The sequence below is a fragment of the Asterias amurensis genome, chromosome 5 (genome assembly GCF_032118995.1).
Source record: "Asterias amurensis chromosome 5, ASM3211899v1".
Lineage (NCBI taxonomy): Eukaryota > Metazoa > Echinodermata > Asteroidea > Forcipulatida > Asteriidae > Asterias > Asterias amurensis.
The window spans coordinates 13,230,198-13,257,441 of record NC_092652.1 but is presented as its reverse complement, the minus strand read 5'-3'; the positions used below and the strand labels follow the sequence as shown (position 1 = coordinate 13,257,441).

Here is a 27,244-nt window from a genome sequence, read left to right as displayed (position 1 = left end):
TTTGTTATTTTTTTTTATATAGATTTTTTTACATCTTCATCTTCTTTTGTCCGTCCCTTGTCTGCTAACAAAAGCACATTTCCAAACTCAAATGAACTTGAAACTTTGCATTAAGTGCGATATTCATTAGGAGAGGAAAAATGTGTAGTTACGTCATGATGACGTCATCAAATCTTGAGTTATGACAATTCAAAGTTTATTATTTCAAAAAATCATAACTTTTGATTCTCATGAGGGATTCTTACAATTAATACATCATCAGAACCGTCATTGAAAACTCCGTAAACGCCTCACGACATGACCCCATTTTGACCGAGTCTTCTGGTTTAAAATTGAGGTTGAAAAATTCAAAAATTCATGTATAAAGAACTACAAAGTTCCCCATTGCTCAAGCGTTAAGATTTTACACGTTCAACACGTGTACTGGTAGTGTATGCGGTGCAGAGTCGCGCTCCAGTGGTTGCGACATGATGTGAGCTTTGTGTATAGTCTGTGTTCGAGGCACTGTCAACATACATTTTCATTTGGGTTAGTTAGTCTGTTCTACAGTCTTCAATATTTCATAAGTTCATATTTCCTCAACCACATAAGCTATTTTGACAATCTATACATTATGGGCCCAGGCTTTTGGAAACCAAAGTTCTCAAGTTTGTTCACAAACTCTAAATGTCTAGTTTAAAATTAAACTTGCATCACTTTTTAACAACTCCTGTTTCTTCACAATTGCAATGTTTGCGTGACATTGGCATCAGGTTTTATTTTGGTTTTATTTTGGTTTTATTTTGGTTTTATGTTGCACCTTATGGAAGCCCTTTAAAAGTTTGGCTCATCTGGCACGGGATGTTGTACATTACGGATTTGATAACTCCTTTAAATGTTTTAGAATCATTACATAGACTGCCACAATGCCATCATTAAGTCCACTCCGAATTGTGAGGTTTAGTTGTTATCTTATCTCGCGATAAAAACCCGGTTCTAAACGAAAGCAAGGTCAAAATAGGTCACTAACAGTTTTAAAGGCAGTGGACACTATTGGTAATTACTCAAAATAATTATCAGCATAATTGGTAACGAGTAATGGGGAGAGGTTGATAGTATAAAACATTGTGAGAAAGCTCTCTCTGAAGTGACGTAGTTTTCAAGAAAGAAGTAATTTTTCACGAATTTGATTTCAAGACCACAATTTAGAATTTGAGGTCTCGAAATCAAGCATCTGAAAGCACACAACTTCGTGTGACAAGGGTGTTTTTTCCTTCCATTATTATCTCGCAACTTCGATCACAAATTGAGTTCAATTTTTCACAGGTTTGTTCTTTTGTATATATGTTGAGATACACTAAGTGAGCAGACTGGTCTTTGACAATTATCAATAGTGTCCAGTGTCTTAAAACTATGAAAGTAGCCGCAGGTTGGTAGCGCCAGCTAGTTGTACGATTTTCTTTAAACAATTATTTGTATCTTCCTGTTTAACCGAAAGTCAAGGTTAAATGGTCAATGTTGTGTGTCTTTTCTTCAGTTGTCACATAAATAAGCAAAAATTCAATTGTGTGGCTGAGAAATTACTTTCTTTGAAAAAGAAAACTTCAACCTCCAGTTTGTTGCGAGACTTTGTTGGGAAACGTGGCGCTTGATGTTTGTGAAATCTTTATTCCCAACAGTGCCCTCTTTCATTGGACCAAAGAGAGCACTGTTGGGAACTCCCCAAAAAGTTTGCGCCATATTTTTTACAAATTTTAAACTTTGATTTATTGTAATTTAGTGCCTGATGACTATAAAATAACGATACATTGTATAAAAAGTCATCTTTATGGTTCAATGTATTTGAACTACATTATCACTTAACGTTCAACCGAACACCGTGTTTTTGTAATAAACAAAAATTCTATGTCTAGCAACTTGCTATGTCCAGCAAGTTTGAACAAAAGGAAAGCATATACAAACTTAAAACTTACTATGTACGTAGGCAATAGTGAGTAGATGAAACCGCCACAAATTTTTAATGATGACGTCATGACAAAGTTTTTAAAGTTGAAAAATGACATTTGCTTTTCGCTGTTTCTCAACAAATATGTAAGCTATAATAGCTTACATACTCGTAGATAAAGGTCTGTGGTGAGTTGACACCAAGGTTCCCCTATCTGTCGTGTTTCAACGTTCAATCTTGAGTTATTCCATAGAGAAGCTCGAAACTACACTGGTTTCCAATGTGGTTTCATTGCTCACCAATGTGGTTTCATAGTTCACCAATGTGGTTTCATTGTTACCAATGAGGTTACACTGGTTATGTGGTTACACTGGTTGTTACACTGGTTACCAATTTGGCAACACACGGTTACTTAGTGGTTTTAATGTGTTTACAATGGTAACCAATGTGATGTGGTTACACTGGTTTCCAATGTGGTTACTCGAATGTAGTTTATTGGTCACCAATGTGGTTTCATTGTTACCAATGAAACCTCATTGGTAACAATGGTTACCAAAGTGACAACATTGGTACCAATGTGGTAGTACTCTGGTTGTTACACTGCAGGGAACCAATGTGATAGACTACCAATGTGGATATACTGGTTATCAATGTGGTTTCATTGGCCACTTGAATGTAGTTTCATTGGTCACCAATGTGGTTTCATTGTTAACAATGAGGTTACACTGGTTACCAAAGTGACAACATTGGTACCAATGTGGTAGTTCACTGGTTGTTACACGGCAGGGAACCAATGTGATAGACTACCAATGTGGGATACACTGGTTACCACTGCCTACCTATGTGTATCAGAAAAATACTCACTTTAGATACCTACAAAGGCATTTACAATGCGCAAGTGCAAGCCATTCTGGGTAGTTAAGCTCCTTGATTGGTGAGCTCAGATTGGAACTTGGTTAGCCTTTGGCGCGATCGCTTGGAACTAGAGAAAAATTTACTATGTTGATGAGCCCTAGTTCCTGTGTAAGCTTTATGGTCGTTGTTAAGCTTCGAAGAGCATCTGAGAGTGAGTGGGGCCCACGATCAGCCAATCTTTCAGGTACAGAAAAATGTGAATCTGTTGTTGATGTACAGCTGCAGCAACGGCTTGTGTGATTCTGGTAAAGACCCTTGGAGCAGTTGAGAGGCCAAGCCGGGAGGCATCGGAACTGGTAGGTTTTGCGTCAATAGGTACATGGAGGTAAGCATCTCATAAGTCGAAGGAAGTGGCCACCAACCCCGAGGGAGAGGTGGTTAGACAGTTTTCAGCGTTTCCATCCGGAAATGCTTGGGTTGAATAAAGGCATTGAGGGGCAAAAGGTTGATGATCTTGGGGCAACGAAATTTGTACTGGTAGGAGCATCAAAAAGACCCTTGGTTGCTTTTCCTGCCCTTGTTGTTGGTGCTGGAGGGCAGTGAAGAAGAAGATTTCTTAGAGGGTCGATGCAGGTTGATCTTCTCGTCAAATTTATTTGAGAAGAAATTACTCCCAATGAGCAGTAGTTCTTCCATGCTCGCGGGATGCCGCGCGAAGCCTGGCAACCCCGCTAGAAATCATAGTGTATAAAATGCCGCAAATGTAGTGTTGTTTACAGGGAAGGCAGGGTCACAACACAAATCACAGCGTCTTTGTGTAATCAAATACACTTGTCCGCTTTTTTTCGTTTCTCATTATTTGTCGATCTCCCCATCAATATTTTTCAGTTTCGCCGCGCAGGTCCCGCTTTTTCTTTCCCATTCCCGTTTTTTTCCACGTTCAGTTTATTACTTTCCTATCCCATATTGTAAATAGGTATTTGTTTTCCCCTTTCCCATAGGCCTATTATATACCCGGCCCAATTAATTTGTTTGCAATTCCCCCGTCCCCTGTCCCACCTTGAGCCCCTTCCCTCTTCCGTCCCATAACCGAGCCTCTGTTTGTGAGCCTTCGTCCCTGCGATGTACATGTAACTGTTCTTTGCTTGCCACTTTATGCCCATGTGTTCCATTTTCGCGTGGGTCCCGCTAGTGGTTCTTTTCCAGTCCCGTTATACCCCGCTTGCGGCGCCCGCTAGAAATCATTGCGTATATAGATTTGCAAGTAGCGTGGTGAAAGGGGGGAGGGGAGGGGTAAAGTGGAGGGACACCCTGAATCACGACGAACCTTCTAGTTTTAGTGCATTAATTATAAACCGTACACTTGCCCGTCTTTTTCTTGTTTCTTTTTACTTGTCGGTCCCATCTAGTATGTTTTCTAGTTACGCGCGGGTCCTGCTAGTGGTTCTTCCCAGTCCCGTTATACCCGTTTCGCTTATTTTGTTCCCGTTCAATTTATTTTGACTTTCCTCCACTCCCTGTCCCACCGTGTGCCCCTTCCCACTCCCCGTCCAATAATCCTGTGCCTCCTTGCCTCCCGGCCCCGCTATCCCGTGCGTTGGCATTGTTCGTTGCTTGCCACGGGTTGTCCATAACTTGTGTTTTCCAGTTTTGCGCGGGTCCCGTAGTGGTTCTTTCCTAGTCTCGTTTATACCCCGTTCTGATGTTTTCCAGTTTTGCTTGGGTCCCGCTTATATACAGTGGCTCTATCCCCGTTCTTACGGTTCGATTTTCCCCAGTTCGGTTTAAAGGAACACGTTGCCTTGGATCGGTCGAGTTGGTCTTTGAAAAGCGTTTGTTATAATATGCATATGGGTAGAAAGTTGCTGTAAAAGTAGAATACAATGATCCACACAAACATGCCTCGAAATTGCACGGTTTTCCTTTTACCTCGTCCTTTTAACACGGTTGGCCATTTATGGGAGTCAAATTTTTGACTCCCATAAATGGCCGACCGTATTTGTTCGCACAGTAAAAGGAAAACCACGCAATTTCGAGGCAAACTTGTGCGGATCATTGTTTTCTACTTTTAAATTATCTTACTACCCGCATTTCATAACAAACGGTTACAAACGCTTTTTTATAGACCAACTCGTCCGATCCAAGGCAACGTGTTCCTTTATTATTTTCCTTTCCAATATCCCATATCTTCATAGTCCCTTTCCACTTTTTCATGTCCCTGCCCAGCCCAGTTCATTTTATCTGTCACTTTGTTTGCCATTCCCCGTCCCCTGTTCCAAAGACGTACCACTGTGTAGCCCTACCCTCTCCCTGTCCCAGTGCTCTAATAACCCACACCTCCGTCATTCAGCACGGTGCGGGCACCACTTGACGTGAAAACAATGGCGGCACCCTGTGAGGGCCAGTAGAGCTGATCGAGGATAAGTGACCTACATGTTTGCAGGGAAGTCGCGGGGTCCTCTGAAGCCCAAGCAAGAGTGTCCGGCAGAAGAATAGACAGGTTGGAAACTTGGGCCCAAGAGCATAAATGACGATCTAGCTTCTCAAGAGAGCTGTTAAGGTCTGTAGTGCGTTTATCTGGGAAGATGTTTTTCCCGGTTGGTTTATCGACCGCAGCTTATCTTTAAATGTTGACGAAATTGTTGGCACAGTAAAAAATCTATTGCTATCATTGGTATTCGTTTTGAAGAGAGATGATTTACGAGGAACTGTCAGATGCTTTTTCTTTTGAAAGGTTCAAAAGGCCTCTTTTATATTCTCAGAGTAAAAGCTGTCTACAGGAATAGTAAACGTTGGAGGGGGGAGTGAGTTGGGCAAAATCCCAACAAAATGACAAGCGGGGAGGGGGAAAACTGTAAAATATTACTCGGCTTCCCTCTGGGGACCAATACTCGAAGTGTTTCCAGGCTCCACAAAATCATTATCTGACCCAAATGAGCTACTTGGAGAGGATACAGAACGGGAGTGGTGCCCAGAAGAATGACCCTTGGTGATCAAAGATCGTCCACAGGTGACCTAAAGTGTGGTCTTATCGGTGAATGGGACCAGGAACGGGACCCTCTAGAGCGGGAGAAGCATAACTCTGAACGATCCCCAATGTCCTCTTGGAAATGGCGCCAAATAAATCTGTGGTACTTGGTGGCAGGCGAATGTCAAAACGAGAAAAAACCTCTGTTATCTGTTGGCCGTTCTTGTGGGTAGTAGCCGGCAAAATTACCAATGGGCATCGAAAAGGTATTGTAAGGACCCATGGAAGGATGTGTTGACTGATATCTGCGAAGATCGTCAGGGAAGAAAGACCATGGAGAGGGCCGGAAGTTGACAAGGCGAAGAGGAAAAGAGGAGAACTCCGCCGGAACCCAGTGTAGATAAGACTGTTTTGCAGAGTTGGGAATCGAACGATCAAAAACTCGACTTGATGAACGTCTAACTCTAAGGTTGAGGGAGGACCCTCGCAGGATCTACCTTTACCTTTTTCTCTAATTTTGTTTTCTCTTTCCTTTGGTCGATTCTGACATCGCAATGGAGGTGTCAGGAAACTGGACTGTTGGCCTACATAGTGTGTAAAGCTCTTTTCATACGACAAAATTAAACTAGGGTCCTTGGTTTCCGGAGCCAGTTGTCTTGACCAAGGACGTTGGTCAAACTCAAACAGGACCTTTCACACGGCGCAGAAACCAACGCCCCGTGTCTCAGAACCTACATGTCTGTCTTTTGTGGTGCCAAAGGTCAATATTGTTTATTTCACTGATACCCACACAGCTAGCATACATAGCCAACATATGTGTTGGTAACAGATCATTTTCCTGCGCTGTCGTCGGCGGCCTCTACAAATTGTTTTGGAGAATAAATGCATAGTTGTGACATGGTTGTGATGATCAAAACATTCACTCGTGCTCTGACCACCAAATTCCAAGGACAGAAAAAGTAACAATTGAAACAAACTGGGGAGTGCAGATTCTTACCGATGAATATTGCCATAAATCTGGCATGCATTTTGTTGCCCACTGAAGTAGGCCTGCTCCTAGAACTATGCTGGAAGTTGATTTAAAAATTATCTAACGGTTTAAGGAAAAATCAAATGGTTTTCTAGAGTGAAATTTTTAAATTATCTCTTATTGATCTCATGCTAATATTGACAACTTGCTCTCTTCTTGAGCGCACATGTTCATGCACACACGTTCTCATAAACACGTTCAAAGGTTTAAAGTTATCGCATAACGGGGTCGAACATCTTGATATTCTTGCGCGCACGCTTGGTAGCTCCATCTACACCAGGGTCCTTTGTTACGGCAGCAATGTTCATTCACACGGCACGCACGGCAATCGTGGTATAATTAACACAATGTTGTGTTTTCAAGGTTGAGGTCTTGACCGTGGTCTTTAAAGGACCAGGGACCTGTGCCTATTTAAGCAGAGGTACGTTTCACCCTATGTGGATAAAACAACGTTGTGTTCTGAGAACCAAGGACCCTCTGCTTATTTTCTTCATGTGAAAGGGCTTAACTACGTTGTGAAAGGGCTTAACTACGTTGTTTTCCGAGAGCTGTGAAAAAAACGACTTGACAATATGGGGGCTGTAAAAAGGAGGACGTACTTTGTGTGTACATGTACACACGGGATCTTAAGTGCACGGTACACACATGTAGCTCCAGCTACACCAGGGTGCTTTGTTTTTGTTCAGTGGAGTATCGGAGATGACGTATTTTCTGTAATAGAACCAGGGTTGCCTTTTCTGACTTCATGTTTCCAGCTATTGATAATCTTCTAATGCAAATATTAAACGTAAACTTAATAAAATAGTCCCATGCCCAACACAATAAATAATTTTTTTAAGTCACATTTTGAAAGAGCATGGAAAATAACAAATTACAATCAAATCAGAAAAGGTCCTTCAAAAGACAGTTTTGTTCTAAAACCTCAGTAGGCATAAAAAAACATCAAAGTAACATCACACAAAAACAAATAAAGGTTACCTTCAGAAATTTAGCCTGTTTGGTAAGACCTTATTAGGTTTATTTGCTTTTTTGGGGGTTGAACAAAGAATTGACTAGAGTGGAATTCGAACCAACGTTTATTTAAAACTTTAAATTTAAAATAAACCAATTTAATTTCTAACAAGACTAGGTTGATTCCTTTAAAGAAGTTGCAGGAGAAAAAAAAAGAATTTTGTTTGTATTATAAAGAATTACAAAGAATTTTGTTTGTATAATACAATTTATTGATTTATCTGTTTCTATTAATTTATTATTTTTATTATAATTTTTCATTATTATTCTTTGATTATTATTTATTATTTTTTGATTACTATTTTTTCGATTACTTTTCATTTCTCTTCTCAAGTTTTGATTTTCTTCAACGTTCTCTATTTTACCTGTACAAAGTGTTTATTCTGGTAAGCTTACACTGCCATTTGTTATTGTATAATTTGTTGATTATTTTGACACTTGTAATATTACTGAGTTTCTTTCCTAGAAGTTAATTTCTAAAGTTAAATTTTTTTATGAAAGAGTCTGTCTTGGAAACTACTTTTCTTGAAGCTTTGATTGCATTTTCAAAGACCAGGTTTTTCTTCCTAAATTTGTTAGAAGAACTGTACTTCAATTAGTGGTATTTCTTGTCGTTTTATTTACACAAGTTTGCCAAAGCCATTTTGATTTTAATGTGTAACTTTTCTTTAAGGTTTCTTTTAACTGTGTTCTGTATTTTATTTTTTGTTTTTTGTTTGTTTTTAGTTCTTGGTTTAGTTTCCTTTGCTTAAGTTGATGTTTCAAACATAGTGATGTTCAAGTTTGAGGTCCTTAGTCCATTCGTTTTGGTCTAAAGGTTTTTATTATTTTATACTGCTTTGGGTGATTGGTTTATAATAAATATAAAGCTATCTTTTTTTATGTTTGAGAAACCTACAGCTTTGAGTAACTGTTTTTTACATTTTCTCGCGTCTTATCCCTACCCAATCTTGGTTTTTTCTCATTTGTTAGAGAGATTGCCCCAACAGTTAGTGACTTTAATAGTTTTATTCATTATTTTTCTAAGAGTATTCTTTTTCTGGGTTACACTAACAATTATTTTGAGTAATTACCAATAGTGTCCAGCCTTTAATCATGGTCCTTGATCTTATTATTTTTCATGCACCAGCATGAAAACGATTGACATTTAAACTGCAATTTATGCATTTCGCTTCTAATAGCGATGACCCACGGCTTTCTGGCTGGTTATGTCAAAGGTCGACTGGTATCAAAACTTTATTTTCCTTTAAACAAAAATTGCGATGACTGCCTTTAGATAGTGATTATTTTTGCTTTTTGGTTATCCACAGGCTTGTTCTCTGTTTAGTCTTATTTTTTATTGCCTATTCTTTGTATGTACTGTTTGCCTGGAAATAAATAAATAAATAAATAAATAAATTAATAAAAAAACTCGAAATCAGGAGCGCGATGGATTAGCGGTTTACGATCTCATCGCAAGTGTGACGGCAATGATCGCTACAGGGACGTTAGTGAAACCGGCCCCTGTTTTTTTTTTTCCCATGTCAAAAACTTGTTACTGGTCACAAACATGAAAAAACTCCATTGGGAAATACCCACAACATGCAAACAAATAGATGTGTACATTTCTCCACCAGTCTATACACTACATACATACAACTAATTATTTATAAAGCGCCTTTACATCAAGATCAAAGGGCTGAAAAGAGCAAAACCAATGGAACTGTAAATACAACAAATTACATCTGATACAAGTGGGTTTTAAGAGATTTTTTGAACAAAGGCAAAAAGTTACAATTTCTGATGCGCACTGGGAGGTTGTTCAATGTTCGTGGTTCAATGCGAGTCAAAACAAGTCAATGCAAGTTTTGTTTCTGTTCTAAAATATTACTGTGAAGTGGATCAGTAGATTACCAACAAATCATCATGGTTAGAAATCCTCATCAAGCTCTTACTATGTTTTCATAATATAATCCTGGCGAATTGATCTGACAGATTTTTACAAGTAGAACAAACATATTCTGACATTAAAGGTATAGTATCAGCATCATATTTTTTACTAAAGGCCTAAATGGACCCTTCCCATGAAATATGCTAATTACATTCATGCATGCGTAAACGCCATAGAGATGTGCATTAAGCAGACTCACAATCGCGTCTACGTCACGCACCCATTAGCCGTGTACAAAACAGCGCGATGTTCCCTCATTTTGCCAACCAAAATGTTAATGCGCATGCGCTATCTGCATAAATTAACAGATTTCAAGGAAAGGGTCTACTAGCAGCCGCCATCATTATAAAGATCACTGTTGCATGCAAGTGTTCTCAATTTGTTTGTTTTTATGGAGTAAACAGCGATTTACAGTTACTGCTGTATAATAGAGTTACACCAACAAATGCTTTGTGAAAAATAAAAATGAACTGTGCATGTTTTCACACTCAAATTGAGAATAATTTTGTATTACATTTTTATATTCATTACAAATATTTCCATATTTTGTCCTTTTCCTAAATCATGGAACTTTTGTCTGAAGCAGTCTTCAAAATGTGAAATTCTTCAAAGAGTGTTGTCATCTTCTCTATTGCTTCAGACAGTAAACCATAAACCTGCAAAAAAAAAAAATGAGAACAAAATAAATGTAATCACCAACATTAAGTTGAAATTTTGATGTTTTGTTTACAGATTGCAGAACAAGCTCATAATCAAGTATCGTCAGGCCAAATAAAAAAAATACCAGTTGATCGTCCCCGCTCACATCCTTTTTGGGGCTGCATCCCTTTTTTGTGCTGTTTTTCGATTTAAGAAAAAGAAAAAAAAGAAAATATCCATCCTTTTAATCGGACTGGCCTAGGAGCTTTTCCCGAATCTAACGTTATGCTCACAAACACGTGTAACAGTCTGTTTCATAAAACAATATTAGTGAATGCCTACCAGATACCAGCAAATCATTTTAGTGTAATAATCCTACCCTGTTAACACAGGTTCTTATGCCACAAATAAATATAAAATAAGTTTGCGGTCTTTCAAACTGAAGAATTTGTGGCCTGTTTGATTGAAATACTAAGCGGCCATCTTGGAGGAAAAAAATAACAATAACTAGAGATAGTGATTGTAACTAGAGAAAGCTGTTCCTGTAATTAATTGTTTTCTAAGCTCCAATAAACACACACATTACAACTTTATGACATGTGGTTTGCATGGTCTTGATTCTGATACTCAATCGAAAGGAGCGTTAAAACAAGAACAAAAGGTCAACATTAGGTCCTGGCCATCATTTTGAATAATTTTAACTCAGGCTCGATTTTGAATGCCCATGGAGTCTATAACTTAATTTTTTTTTTAAATTGCTGGTGTAGTTCTTTAGATATGGTCCCACTTAGAGTTGACCCGGAAGTAAAGGTCAAAACGGGGTCAAGGTAATCCAAGCTTGATTTTGAATGCCCAAGGAGTCTATAACTGAAAGAGATTAAAAATCCGTTGTGTATTTCTTAAACTATTGTCTACTTCCGGTTGACCTTAAAGTAAAGGTCAACATGGGGTCACGCGCCTACTCAAGGCTAATGTCAATGCCAAAGGAGTCCATAACTGAAAAAAAGTATTGAAAATCGGTTGTGTAGTTCTTGAGAATGGTTCCACTTCCGGTTGACCCGGAAGAAAAGGTCAACATGGGGTCACGGTTTTTCAAAGTTAATCTTTAATGCGTAAGAAGTCTATAACTGAAAAAGTTTGAAAATCGTTTGTGTAGTTTTTGAGAAATGGTCCCACTTCCGGTTGACCCGGAAGTAAAGGTCAGAGTTTTTCACAGGTAATATTTTATGCCTAAGGAATCCACAACTGGAAAAGTTTGAAAATCTGTTGTAAAGTTCTTGAGTTATGGTCCCATTTCCGGTTGACCCGGAAGGGGAGGTCAACTTGGGGTCACGGTTTTCAAAGTTTATTCTAATTGATTATACTGCCTAAGGACCCTAAAACTAAAAAGAGTTTGAAATCGGTTGTATAGTATTTGAGATATGGTCCCACTTCCGGTTGATCCGGAAGGGGAGGTCAACTTGGGGTCACGGTTTTCAAAGTTTATTCTAATTATTTATACTGCCTAAGGACCCTAAAACTGAAAAAAAGTTGGAAATCGGCCGTGCAGTTCTTGAGATATGATGCTGTAAAGATTTCCTAATTAAATGTGGGCAAGACATGAGAGGGGAATGTTTGATAGTAGTAACAAAATGAAGTATATTGCCATGTTTTTTTGTCCGTGTACATTCAGAAGCACATGAGGATTGTGGTCAATAAAAAAAGAAGGTAAATGACCAAGTATTTAAGAAACTGGAAGGATAAGTCTTCAAGATTTATGCGTACGTAACAAGGACAGACATTTTGGTTATCATTTGATAGAAGTTATACTCAAATAAATGTATTGCCCAATGTTTTCCAGATACCAATTCTACAGACCCTTAGGGATAGTTACCAGCCAAAATTAAGAAATTTTCTTCCCTCCTATTTTAGAAATTTAAGTTTTGAAAACAAACGGTTACGTACAAAGGACAGAGTTTTGTCACAAAATGTCGGTCGATTGATCGTACGTGACTTTTTTCCCATTTGTTTTGCCTTAATACCCACAGCAACATCTCAGTTTTATTGCTTACAATCTTTAAGGGTCGGGAAAATTACTAACACAATATGTTGTAATTGTTTTCAAATTTCTCTTTACTTTCCAGGCCATATGTCTGTCTTTTGTTACATACGATTTTGGGGGTTGAACAAAGAATTTACTAGCTGGGCAGATATGGTCCCACTTCCAGTTGACCCGGATTAACGTGTCGGCGCTCTACCAACTGAGCTATCTACATGTAGCCCTATGTTGGCGATGTCCCTATTTTGTCACCATCTTTGTTAGGGGGTGCCAGTCAGAAGCCATACAACCGTTAACTGCCAGAACCCATTTTATACGTAACACATTTCAAATGACCTTGTAATTCCTAGAGGTCAATGATTTTTTTATTATTTTTTTTAACTAGGAACAATTATAAACAGATTTAAATTGTAAAGGAAAAGACTGTAACAAAATAGTTATTTAGTCTCGCTCTCACATACGCACTTACAAAGTTATTTTCCCTTTGGTCCATTAGTGTGGAAATGCCCGTATGCAAATGAGGGTCACGTGGTTAATTAATAAAGAATTTTAATATTTTTTACGATAGGAATTAAGCTTACGTCCTAAGCTTCCATTTGATATATTCTTTGTGTTTAAAAACACATAATTATTTAGTATACTCCTTTCCTACTCCTGCTGATAGGGGGCGCTCTTATATGAGACATTTCAATGCACGATGTCTTCACAATGTCTGTATCTGACTCTGTATTTGTATGTGTACATGTACGTCGCAGAGACCAAAACTGGCATAAAATGTCAAGCTACAACTTCCCTTCATATAGGCCCCTATAGAACATGGCTCTGTTTCAACCAAACTCTGCCCTTACAATCACCATTCTCCGCTTACTGTGCAAGAGCTTAAATATCTGTGCTAAACTGTGAAAATATGCTTTATGTAAGTGTCAATTCTTTGCTTATGCAGTGAAGCAGAGTCAAATTGGACCAGTCTCACAAGATTTCCCCTCATGTACTAACAATTTTTTTTTTACTTTTACATGTTTAGGCTACAAGTGTAGGCCTTACCAAACCAACTTACAGGGCATAATTCCCCCCACAGAAGTGTGGATGGGGTCTACGAACGAGTTTGCATATTCCCTATGCCGCGAGGCAATAATGCTAAGACTTTCACACACAATAGCGCCCTCCACCGTCCTACCCACAACGCCCCGCGACATGCCTGCCACGGAGTCGTCCTCTTTTCGATGAGCCCTACTAAATGTAAGCACCTAAGGACCGAGTATGTTGGGAAGGAGGGAGGGATACTCTACCGGTAAGTAGACCCCATCCACACTTCTGTGGGGGGGGGGGGGGGGGGAGTCTACTTCACTCTACTTACCGGTAGAGTCGAATTACTAATTTGCATAGACTCGCACCGAGGAAGGGCGACGGGTATACGCGGTGCTACTGCATGTCTTAAGGGGGCGTAGGACCATGGCGCGCTCAAAAAGTTCAGAGAACACTTCGCGGCCGCTAGGCCCGATAGTGGTCCATGCCCAAAACGTACAGGGGGTGTCGTCCCACGGGTGAACAAAACCTTAATAAGTATTGTTAGCACTGTAATACCGTGGAAAAACTCACCTAAACACGTGACTGATGAGGTGGAGCTTGTTCTGGCTTCGCAGCTTGGCTGGCCGCCTGCAACACTCTCTTCCAGGAGGCCGCCCTTGTTATGTCACTCATGGAGACACCTTTAAAGAAAGCCCATGAGGCCGACACTCCTCGTACCTCGTGGGCATGAACCGGACCATCGGTCGCTAGCCATCCGCCCCGCACCGAGCGGATGGCTGTAATTATCCAACGCGCGATTGTATCGCGGGATGCTGGTCGAAATGGTGGAACCGTGGACACGAACAGCTGTTCGTGGCCGGTTCGGATTGACTTTGTGCGGTTGACTTTGTGCTCGCCGCCTACACCATTTCAAGAAATGGCGTAGTTGGCAGTCATAAACTCTTTGGGTTGAGGCCCTCAAGGACTGAGCGGCAACTTCCGCAGCCCGTCTCGAAAGGCCCGCTGCTCTGAGGTATCTCGTGACAGCGCCCAGCACGTCAGGAGCAGGTCCCCCGGAGCCGGATGAACCACTCCGAACCCGGGTTGGTATATGAGGTCCGGTCGTTGCGGGAGAACCACCAGCCTGTGCACCAGGAGCCTGACCAGCCGAGGGAACCAGGGCTGTCGGGGCCAAAAAGGGGCGATCAAGAGAACTTTGCAGTGATCCTGCTCGATCTTTGTCAGCACCCGTGGAATGAGGGAGATGGGGCGGGTAGGCGTATGCCAACAGCCCCTTCCATCGCATAGCCAGAGCGTCGATCCGCCATGCCCCGGGGTCGGGACCTCTGGCGCAGTAGATCGGCAGTTGATTGTTCGTCCAAGAGGTGAACAATCCACATGAGGCCGGTCGATCAGCAGGAAGAGCGACTGGGCCACACAGGGGCGGAGGGACCACTCTGTCGGGACGATCCAGCCCCGGGAAAGAGCGTCGGCCGTGACATTCTCCTTCCCCAGGATGTACACCGCCGACAGGGCGATCCCCTGCTGTATGCACCAGTGGATTAGGTCCCAGGCTAGTGCACACAGCCAGGCCGACCGGGTGCCCCCCCTGGTGATTGATATACGCTACCACTGTAGCGTTGTCGGAGCGGATGAAAACCCGAGGGGAGGTGTACAGTCCAAAGGGGTTCCCACAAATTCGTATAGCGTTCCGTTGTAGAGGAAGGGCAACAATTTGCGGTGTTCGGCCCTGATGGGAACGTGTAGGTAAGCGTCCCGAAAGGTCCAAGCTCGCCCCCCACGCAGGTGTATCGATTGATTCGAGGATTGCCCGCAATGTTTCCATACGGAAGCGCTTTGGGCGGATAAATCGGTTTAGGGGCTTTAAATTCAGGATCGGCCCCCATGTGTCCGCCGGGGGGGGGGGGGGGGGGGGGGGGGGGGGACTCGAGTGCGTAGCCGCACCCGATCGTCTCGAGGACCCACCTGTCGGATGTGATCTGAGCCCAGGACCCCAACAATTCCTGAAGGCGGCCTCCCACGGGTCTGTCGGCGGGAGGTTGCCTGAAGACAGGGAAGTCACTTCCGCCACGCCCCGAGATACCGGGGGGGGGGGGGGGGTGGACACACGAAAACCACGGCCCGATTGGGCCCACTGCTGGCCTTTGGCCGGCGTGCGTGCGTTCGTCGGTCCTTGGTTCCCACGAAAACCACCACGGGCGGGTCTCTGTGGGCGCCTACATGGAATCACAAAGGAGGCTTGCTTGCCTTTTCTTGCCGCCGGTACAGAGGTCTGTGGCTTCTTTAAGTTGATCTTATCTGTGGCCTTGAGGCGCCTGGCCTCGGCCTCCATAGACTCCTGGAATTGCCTTGCAAACAGGTCTCGTCCCATTATGGGAAGCGCATCAAGTCGCTTGCGAGCCCCGACGAACGGGAGGAACAATGCATCAAGGACGTTTGCCCTCGTAAATTGATCTAGGACAGCCACCATCATGTCCGCTGGGATCGCCGAGTCCTCATCGCCGGCAAGTGTGAGGTACTCGGACAAGAGGAGCAAAAAGGACGATGTGCGCATGCCGAAGCGAGACGCTGAGTCCATCTTCCTGATTACTTCCTCCATTTTCCCCCGCGTTTTGTCGGCGAAGGGAAGTTTGGAGGTTGACCCCCTGTCTGCGGTCAGCTTGTCTGCCGCGGAGTCCGGCAGGACCGGGGTCGAAAAATATTTATCGAAATCCCGGTGGTGGGGGGGGGGGGGGGATCGGTAATATAAATCCGCCCGCTTGGGGTAGGCCGTCCAAGAGGATGCCGACATAATGCCCTCGATGCGGTCAGCGCATACACGGTCGAGTGGCATAGCCGGGAAAATATTCCTGCTCCTCGGAGCGGGGCCAGTTCTCCTCTTAAAAGACCGCCGTTTAGCGTCCTCCGCTTTCTCGGCAGGGAGATCCAACACCATGTCCCTTTGGATGAGGCGCAACTCAGTTTCGGCAATTGAGAGCCGTTGAACCGCTGTGGCCAACTCGTCCTCTTCTGGGGACTAGTCGCCGGACACGGGGGGGTCGGACACACTTAGTGACTGTTCACCAAAAGGTAGGGCTGTGCCTAACAAATCATGGTGCTCTGCATCCCGATTGGATACAAAGGACCCCGAAGGGTGTATGCTGATTGTGAATGAGCACCCGTGCGTGACCGCACATCACCCTGTTCCACCACTCCTGTGCGGTGACCGTGGAACGGTGGCTGGGAGGGGAGGCCGGTGCCCGGCTGACCGTGCATGGTACGCCGCCTCGATCCTGGCGCACCCAGCCATGACCAGACTGGTCGGGCTGGGTGTACGGCCCTGAAAACTGGGCAATTTCCTGGACCTCGCGCCGACCGGAAATTAAGGCTGCTAAGGTCTGGAAAGCCGTCAGGAATTCATCTCGGGATACGCTACTCATTATTTAACAATGAAATCAAACTATAGTTTATTTCACAACTCACTACAACAACAACTATAACTCTACAATCTTTCTAGTCTTATAAGCACTCTTAGCGAGGATAAGGCGTCTCTATTTTAACATAGAAAACGGTGAACTGTGGAACAGATTTGTACACGACCTCACCCACTCGCGGCTAAGAGAAAAGAGGACAACTCCGTGGCAGGCATGTCGCGGGGCGTTGTGGGTAGGACGGTGAAGGGCGCTATTGTGTGTGAAAGTCTTAATATTATTGCCTCGCGGCATAGGGAATATGCAAATTAGTAATTCGACTCTACCGGTAAATAGAGTGAAGTAGACTTCATGGTTCCAATAACCACCAAACTCTGCGCTTACGATCACCATTTTCCACTAACTGTGCAAGTGCGGAATATACATGTAATGTGCGAGCTTGGAAGCACACAAACAAAAGAAATCCCTAGTAAGCAGTCTATTTCGCTTGACGTACTGTAAGCGCAGAATTCACTGCTTAAACTAAGCACTGAATCTTTGCTTCCTGAGCAGAGCATGACACTGGGCCCATTCGCACAAGATTTGTCATTAAGCAAGTTCCCATCTACATAGATAAATTAGGGGTTCTCAAGATATGTGCCGCAATGTGCCACAAGCGCAATATTAATTATGTTGCAAATAGTAGTAAGCAACACAACTGGTTCACCAAACAGTTAGTCGGGACAATTTTTGTAGTGGGCACGATTATAACGGAGTAGAGAAAAACAGTAGTCGCGACTCAAATAATAGTTTGTAGTCGCGAGCACACTAGTTGCCCCTGCCTTTACTTTGCACCTGTAAAGCATGGTTATCCTGCGAATGCAAATAAAATCTTTAAGTCACTGTTTTCGCAGTGAAAGTTTTGGAGGAGTTGAGCACAATAAGTCAACTGTAGCAAATTTTTATTGCGAATTGTAACGCTCAAGAACACATTCCCTGCTAAGCTAGCGTAAGCACAATTCCCTGATTACGTAAGCGCTGCGATTCTTTCCTTTAATAAAAGCCATTGGCCCAGGACCAAACTACATAATAGCTTTTTAAACACAAAAAGCAGCTTAATACAGAAAATACCATGCCTCATGTACAAATTGTGGCTCCAGGTATTCTGCTCAATTTCTGCAATTTTTTTAAGCAGAATGTTTTGCCTATTTATTATAAGCAGCTCTATAAAATTGAGCCACTCAACCACCAGAGAAACGTCAGCATAATAAAATCTCTGCTTTTGTAATCCTGTCAAATAGTTTTTGTTTGTCATGGTCTAATTTCCGAAAGTAAAGCGAAGTACTGGAATTAATTTAGGCAAATGGTTCCTGCCACAAACAAGGTGACTTCACCCGTAAATCATTCCAAGTCCCAGGCGGTCTATTTTTGTCGTCCACACTCGCCGCCTGAAACGAACCAGGTCCATGACTTTTGCTAGACACAAAATGCCCTGGTTAAACCTACATATGGGCTTTTGACGGATACATATAATAATAACAAATAAAAATCTTGATGATTTCAATAGCTGTTCCGACCACTACATCGGAACAGCTAATAAATAAAAAGGCCCTCAGATCATATTCCTCTTTTTTGAAAAATACGAATGATCAACTGGTATTTTTTTTTATTTGGCCTAATTCAATGGTAGAGGTTCATCAGAAACCCAAAGCTTTTTGACAACAGACACATCGGTGTGATCACTGTGTTAGACAGGCATACTCGTTGCTTTAAACATTTAATGACAAATGTTGCCCGTAATAGCCTTTGAGGATCAAGAAGGACTATGATTGAGTTTTGGAATAGTAATTGTTTGCTCATTATTCCTGATAACTTCCTTTTACTTCAATTACCTGAATATACATTTTGTTCCTGTATTTAGCATCCAGAGTGGGACTGCCAGTTTCTGATGGTGGTGTGAGACTTCGAAAAGGTAAAGGCTGTATCTTCTTCTCTGTCCCTTTCTTGGGCTCACGTAAGGGTGGAGGACTTGTTGCAGTACGACTCTTTGTTTTCCCACCCTTGCTTTTTGGTCTATCCTTCTCTTTTTCCTGAAAAAAAATAAATAAAATGGAATACCTTTAGTTTAAAGACACGGGACATGGGAACTGTCAAAGACTAGTCTTCTAACTTGGTGTATCTTAACATATAAAATAACAAACCTGTGAAAAGTTGGGCTTAATCAGAAGTCGAAGTTGCGAGATAACTATGAAAGCAAAAAACACTCTTGTCACACGAAGTTGTGTGCTTTCAAATGCTTGATTTTGAGACCTCAAATTCTAAATCCGAGGTCTCAAAATCAAATTCGTGGAAAATTACCTCTTTCTCGAAAACTACGTTACTTCAGAGGGAGCCGTTTCTCAGAATATTTTATACTACATTACTCGTACCAAGTAAGGTTTTATGCTAATAATTATTTTGAGTAATTACCGATAGTGTCCACTGCATTTAACTACACATTCAGTTTTTGTCAAACTACAAAAACCAGGTGTTCGTGAGTGTCGTCGTCAATTTGTGATTGAATGAATTGTTGAAAGGGATTGGCTTTTTCCAATATAAAACTTAAATTTCCTGATTGAGATAGTTAATGTGATAAAGACTATTCACAAATCCAGCATTTGACCTTGGAGTTATTTGATACAACAAAAAAATAAACACAAACTTCAGATGTGTACCGTTACACACGATTTTACACACTTTTATAATAAACTTAAAGATTGCAAAATTGTAGTGTATGGCTCAGGATTTATGTTTTTTTTTAATCATTAAGTTATGTCTTCTGGCTGAACCGGATGTCAGGGTCAAACAGGTCAAACTTTGTGTACACATTAAACTTCTGATTTGAACCAGATGTCAAGGTCAAATTGTGTCGCTATCTGTGTAGCATTTGTTGACCTTGATATGTAGATTTTAAACATCCAACATGAGGTTCATGAGTTACAAGTTTTTTTAAACAAATATACAACTTTGATTTAGTGTAATTGGAAATCTGATGATGTTATGACATCATCAAGTTTGTTTCGTCTTGATATTAAGGTTGTAAAATAAGGGAATAATTATGTACTTGGCCAGTTTTAACCACTCTGTTTTATACCTGTTGCAGTCTGGATGCGATAATTACCCCGCCTCCGGCTTGGGTAATTATCAGCATCCGACTGCAACCGGTTTTAAACAAAGTGTTTAACACCGGCCAGGCACATTTTTATTCCTATTCATAAAAACCATTTCGGTCAAAAACATAAAAATCTAAAAAAAATTGTCCAAAAGTAAAAAAACAAAAACTCATAAATTATAGTTTGTCAATGATTTCTTCCAAAAATCTTAAAAAAAATTAAAAAGATTCACTAGATTGCACCAGAGAGCATCTACAGGCTAAAAAAAATCCCGGGGCCCTAAAGCGGGCCCCGGACCCCACGTGTCCCCCCCCCCCACCTTCCAGATGGATTAACGCCCCTGGTTCCAAGATATGCTTACATTCCCAAAGATATGGTTACGTTCCAAGCTACGCAGCTACTCAGCTACGCTTATACAAGCCAAGATAAGTTTAGGTTCCAGTTACGCTGTAATCAAAAGGTACGCTTTCAATCCTGAGTCAAGCTAAGCTTACGTTTCAAGATTTGCAGCTACGCTTACGTTTCAAAAATTCTCACAAGGATGCTTTTGAATCCCTCAAGATCCCCTTCCTCCCTGAGATTAACAAATCTTTCAAATGGGCCCATTGATCAGTTTCATGTGTTTAGCAGAAAATACTGCTTACAAAATGTCTTTACTATTTAAAAATTTAATCAGGCACCAGCCACAAGTTCACATCATTTCAAATTTAGTTAAAATTTGGCTGGTAATCAGTTTCTGCTATGCAATACTATTTTGTGCTAAGCAAATTTTTGTGCCACTATACAGGCATTATGAAATTGGGTCCTGGCACGTTGGGAGCATGTAACGCCACGATCGCATCATGGCTATGCAGCAGTAGGCCTATAGTTTATTGGTACCGGTACCAGGAATGCTTTACTTACTTGTCACTGTCCCATCATATTCTGGGTTTAGTTTCTTTGTGTTCTTTTTTACGATCTTAGGATGTACGTCGAAGCACGAAGGTCTACCTTCATCGTTGAAGGATTTGCCTGATCTGTATATTTATGCTGGTTGTTTATAATACATGGATAGACTGGATCCTTATGCTGCGTCACAGTAAAATAATGCTATAAACAAAGCACCAGTCTACTTACAACGTTGGGCGACAATGTCATGAAGATTTTACAGTTGCAACGGCTGGAAACACGTATACGCTGGCCTTTTTCCGCTTTTGGGTTTTAATTTTTCCCCCCGCTAATTACATGACATTTTGATGATTTTGTTTTACAGCAACCATCTACAAAAACATTATTTATGATTCTAATGTCGGTGATTGTTAGTGTGTGCAAACAGGGGTGCTGTGTGACCACGAGGATGGGAAAGTGTGCAAATGCCAATAGCCCTTTTCTGTACGGTAATAGGAGATTTATGCAGTCTACCTGCAGTACACTCGATTTAATAAGTCTCCTTTGTGATTTGTCTGGATGCGCGAGTAGGCATGATTTTTCATGCATGACCTCGGTTTGAATACTAATTAGTCAAAAGGGCATCTGAAATTCAGTCTTGTTCGGCTTTATTTGAAAAGTATTGACAGAAATAATGTAGAAGTACACTGAAATGAAGAGCATATCTGTCGTATATGTATAAAACAATCGGTGCAACTCAAATTTTAAAAAGATAAATTGTAAGTAAAAAAAAATGGCTTCCAAAACAGAGAAAACAAGTCACAAAAACCCGGAAAATTTTCCCGTTATGAATGTCGGCAACAGTCCCCAATTAGTACGTATGGATAGACTATTTCATATTCTACCTGGAAATGTTAAAAGCGAGACCGGATCGTTCCTAGTCCAGTCAGGATACAGCGATTTCCACCACTAATGCAAATCTCACATTACGAAAAAGTCAACTATTAGACAAAATGGTTTTCTTGCCCAGGTGATAGGGCAGCATGCTGTTTTTCGTTGGCATGGTACCCCGTCAAGAACTTCAATCAAGTGAAGTCTGCAAAATACTTGGTATTAAGGTGGCCAATAATCTGAAATGGGACATACATTTCAATGACATTATCTGTAAAGCCTGTTGACTACCCTTAGAAGGTTTGGACTAGCAATCAAAGACCTTGTCACCATTTATGTTGGTTTTATTCGACCACTTTTAGAATATGCTGTCCCCGTCTGGCATCCTGGTCTCACTACTAAACAACACAATTCTCTGGAACGCATTCAAAAAAGAGCTTGTAGGATTATTTTAGCTAATGATTGGGATTCATACCACCGTACCCTTCATTTATTGAAGTTACAAAACCTCCAGCAACGCCGTCAACACATTTGTCTTAAATTTGCTAATTCTCTATCGAGCAGTACTGTATTTCGAGAGTGGCTTCCTAAAACGAGAGGAGATAGTATTGGCCGTTCACTACGTAACTCACATTTGTTTACAACTCTTAATGTACATACCAAGCGACATGCTAAAAGTGCAATCCCTTACATGACCAAACTCCTTAATGAAAATTTTGTGTAATTAACTTTTTATGTTTTTTTTGTTTGTTTTTGTTTTTGCAGTAATATTTTTCTGCTCAACTCGCCTAGTTGAATTCCTGTGTACTTTTTATGCCCTCTTGTTATAATATCAAACCCAATTTTGTTATGTCTGTAATTTTATTGTTTTATCTGTAAATTTTGTAAATTCAATGTAATTTTGCCTATGGCAACTAATTTGAATGTTTTTAATAAACCATGAGTAATAATAACAATAACTAGACATAATTGCATTTATGCACAAATGCAGAGCTGTTTCGTTAATAACATTTTAAAAATTTTCAACTGAATTTTAAATTTATTCATTTTTCACAGCAGTTATGACCAATCCAGGCTATAATAGATGTTAAATTTGCATCGGGGATAAAGAATATTAATTTTGGTTTTTACCCATACACCGATGTGTGTTAGCACTGTATACTCAGTACTTCCCGAGTCCTGTGAAAAAATATCACAGGCATGTTACTCGGGTGGTTAAAAACCAAAATTAATATTCTTTATCCCCGATGCAAATTTAACATCTATTATATCGTTGCGGTACCCGCTGCCAAAACATAGGATTCGAACTGCCTCTAGCTGCCGGCAACCTCGGTAGTCTAGTTGGTAAGACACTGCTCTAGAATTGCAAGGGTCGTGGGTTCGAATCCCACCCGAGTAACATGCCTGTGATATTTTTTCACAGGACTCGGGAAGTACTGAGTATACAGTGCTAACACACATCGGTGTATGGGTAAAAACCAAAATTAACAATCCAGGCTATTTAAAAAAATAAGTTGGATTATACCATGTTCGGATAGCAATTTGTGTGTTAAAGGTGCAAAAATAGAAAAAATCATAACAAATCGTGTGATGACGTCATGACGTCATTTTACAATTCACGAGAACTTGCCAATATCTAACAATCTACAAAGTCTCAACAAAATCGCGTTTTTATTTCGAGAGTTATATGACTTCAAAATATGCACCTTTAATGCCGCGTCATGTGACCCCCGATGATGTCATTGATCTGAAACTTCACACACATGATGCCTGCCTGACCGTTAGCGTGTGTGTAGAACTTAAAGTGACTACAAAAATTTTCACCACAGACATCTTCAAAAAGTCCATTTTGAAGAGTTTTCAACCTGCCGCTAGAGGGCGCTGTTGCAATTTGTGACGTCATCAATATTTTTTTTGAACTGCCCATCCTTGCTAGACACTTACGTCCTTGGAGAGCAACTTCGTAACTTTTACCCCTAATTTATCCCTACCCAATCCCGCAAACAGAAACCTACGGTCTCTTTTGGCTGATTTTTATAGATTTTTAAACATTTAACATAAAACACCTTCAAGATGACATCACGTGACCGCTGATGACGTCATCATGACATCATTGCTTTAGGATCATCATTGCACCATAACCTTCGATCCCTGAAAGTTTCATTGCAATTGCTCTTTAGGAACTATGCAAAAAATTGTGTGTACTTTCTCTCACAATGTACATCACCCAACTTTATTCCCATGCTAATTTTAACCCCTTGATATGATGTTATTAATCAGCAAGGAAGTCTCCTATGTAAAAAAAGAAGACATTTTGGCACTTGAATCTACAAACAAAAATATTTTGAAAATACCCTTGTTGTCCTGTTTTGACTTGTTTCTCCGTAATAAAATTGCCGACATAAGACTGATCTAGCTTGATCACATCACATATGTAGCTTTCACATTTAAAGAGCTACAGCAAAAAACAATTGGTAATATTTAAACTTTAAAACCGTCTAATTCCACACCTGATGAAGTCATCATGACAGCATTGTTCGAGTGATGTCTTCATATGAACCAGTGAGGTTCAGTTGTTTAATGAATTGTTGATGATAATGAATGCCCGACAACAACATTCCAAACATCGTGAAGTTGCTGGTAGAAGGAGGAACCAACTTGGGAAAATTGAGGATGACACAATCGAAGAGAGGATCAAGGCTTGGTACATACACTTTAGTCAACTGCTCGGAATTCCCCCTATTGTGCAGGGAGTTGACGACGTCATATCAATGGTGCTTGACAAAATCCATATTCAAGACTGGCCCTTTAGCATCTCAGAGTAGGAGAAAGCTAAAGAATCTCTCAAACTTGGCAAAGGTTGTTGGCCGGATGGAATATCTCCTGAAGTAGTCAAGCTTTACAACATGGACAGCAACACACTGGACGTGCAACCGGGCACATACTTGCAGGCAGAAACCAGAGCAGTGGTCCTTATCAATCATATCGCCTATTCCTAAATCAGGGGACTTACGTAAAACAGACAACTACGGGGGAATTAGTCTGTCATCAGTCATTGCTAAACTTTACAACAGAATGATCCTCGATCGAATCAGACCTTCTATTGACCCGCATCTAAGAGAGAACCAGAACCGCTTTTAATAGAACACATGTAAGTCAACTGTTAGCACTAAGAAGGATCGTTGAAGGAGTGAAGAAAATATAAAGTACCAGGCAGTCATAACATTCATAGATTTTAAGAAGGCATTTGACTCCATACACCGGGGGAAAATTATGAAAATACTAGCTGCTTACGAGGTACCAATGCAGCTTGTCCAATCCATTATTAACGGCATATACACTAAAACATAATAACACCAGGGCAAAGGTATTATCTCCCGACGGTGAAACAGAGGAGTTAGAAATATCTGCGAGAATGCTTCAGGGTGATACACTAGCACCTTTTTTCTTCATCATCATCCTAGACTATGCTATGAGACAGGCTTACGGCTTGGTTTCATATGTACGTAATCAACCCCAGATAAACCAGGAGAGTAGGACCTACTTAACTCACAGACCTTGACTTTGCAGATGACATTGCTCTACTCACAGAACAAATCAGTCAAGCACAAGAGCTGCTTGACAGGGTGGAGACAAAGTGTACCAACTAATGAGGGTACACGCCTCAAAGCAATCAGTGGGACAAACTTGAAAGACAGGTCGAGCTTCGTCTTATCTGTGTACATACGCAGCCATTGTCATGTGCATATAGTGCAATGATTATTATTGGATGAGATATTACGAGGTTCAAATACTATGAAGAAAACAGACTAGTCCGATGGACCTTGTATTAGCAAGAGTCAACGGTATCAGACAGTTTTTCCCTTTAGTTCTACAGAAACTTCAAAAATACAATGAAAACATAATTAGAAGGAGGGTTACTTGCCACATATCAATGATCAAGCAGCAAATGACATTGGCTTTACATGAAAAGATGACATTAACAAAGGAAGTGCAAATTTTAAAGGCACCTGGAAATAGAATTGTTTTTCTTTTAAACAAAAGAGTATATGTTTATTAACAATAAGAAGGTATCTGAAAGACGTGACGAACCCAGAGGAGCATTTGCTAAATGTGAAAAAATTCGGGTAAGTTTGAACTTTGATGGTATGTTTTTAGCTTGTGCCAAGTGACACGATTTTTTGTTGGTACCGCATGCGATTCACCGTGCGTGCAGGTCCTATGTGACCGTCCGCACATTATACAGCAGCCATAGTGCGTGCGTGCAGTCTGCTCCGTGGCCGTATTTCTATAATAATACGTAGGCAGACCCACATCTTACAACCCATTTGGTCACTAAAAAGTCGCATAGTTAAATAAAAATAGCAGCAATAGCTTTTGTAAAAACCACTAGGCGTTCAACATGTTCAAGTTTCAATGTACGTATGTGTGTAAAATCGTGTCTAAATTTGTTTTGATGTGCCATGTTCCCAGACGTAATGTACGGGGGCCTGACTACAAATTTTCTCTTCAAATATCGCGCCTTGAATTCGGCACGAACAGCGCCCTCTCGGGTCGGGGCCTACTCCGAAAATTTGTAAATACAATCAAAACTAATATTTTTAAACCTTAGTTAACTTTTTATTCACATTCCTCTCATAAAAACACATATTTTAGTGACAAAAGCTTTATTTAAAAAAAAATACCACTTCCAGGTGACTTTAAGGTTTATAGGGCTAGGAGGTGCTCCTTTTAAAGGATTAAAAATGCGGTAAGGTCAGCAGTCTAAGATGTATTTTTGTGTTCAACCGGGAAAAAAAAAATGGAAGACACACCACATTTTTTTAATCAAGAAAAATCCAGATTCATCAAATCCCTCTCAACTGGGAATACTGGTGGACAAGAATTCTGGAAGATAACAAAGTATGTCTAGGAGGGGGTACCACCGATGGGCGGCAGGGTCTAGCATGTGTTATTTTCAGGGAACGTTTCTCACTAAACGTTTCACCCCGACAACCACAATACATGTCAGAAACAGTATTTCTTTTGGTGGCTTACCTCTTTTTTGCCTTTTTTGTTTTCCTTTTTAGCTTCCTTTTTAGTCTCTTCTTCCTTGTGCTCCTTCTTTTTTTTCTTAATCTCCCCTGTACATAAACAAACAAATCTGTTTTAACAGGGGTTAAGTGCAGTTTTGCAACCTCTCGAAGTCAGGCTCAACAACTACCCGGAGTCTTGTTTAACTGCCAGCTAGTTTTTGTTATGGTTAGGGTTAGGGTTAGGGTTAGGCCTATTTGGCAAGAATCCCGTGTCGTTTATTTAGACAAACCTGTCTTTGGAAAATATTTCCACAGAGCTATAATTTATTATTAAAGCTCTGCACTTTCACCTATCGGGTATATATGACATTATGATGGAGCCTTTCTGTAAATATTGCTTCTGCAGCAATGCATTTTCCAACATGTCCAATGGCACAAATTTGCTTCTTTTTTTGAAGTCTTGAACCAAGTGTTAAAGGGACACACAGGCTTCACTTTACTATTTT

General features: G+C 40.9%; 1 protein-coding gene across 1 annotated transcript in view; it reads right to left on the bottom strand.

The window, feature by feature from the left end:
* Positions 1-7,753: 7,753 nt before the first annotated feature.
* Positions 7,754-27,244, bottom strand: part of LOC139937040 (MYCBP-associated protein-like) — a 123,431-nt gene continuing 103,940 nt past the window's right edge. The window contains exons 18-20 of the mRNA XM_071932002.1: positions 26,761-26,846; positions 18,706-18,903; positions 7,754-10,374 (exon numbers count right to left, since the gene is read on the bottom strand). Of these exons, the coding sequence (XP_071788103.1) occupies positions 10,276-10,374; positions 18,706-18,903; positions 26,761-26,846 (383 nt within the window). The 3' untranslated portion in view covers positions 7,754-10,275. The remainder of the gene's footprint in view (positions 10,375-18,705; positions 18,904-26,760; positions 26,847-27,244) is intronic.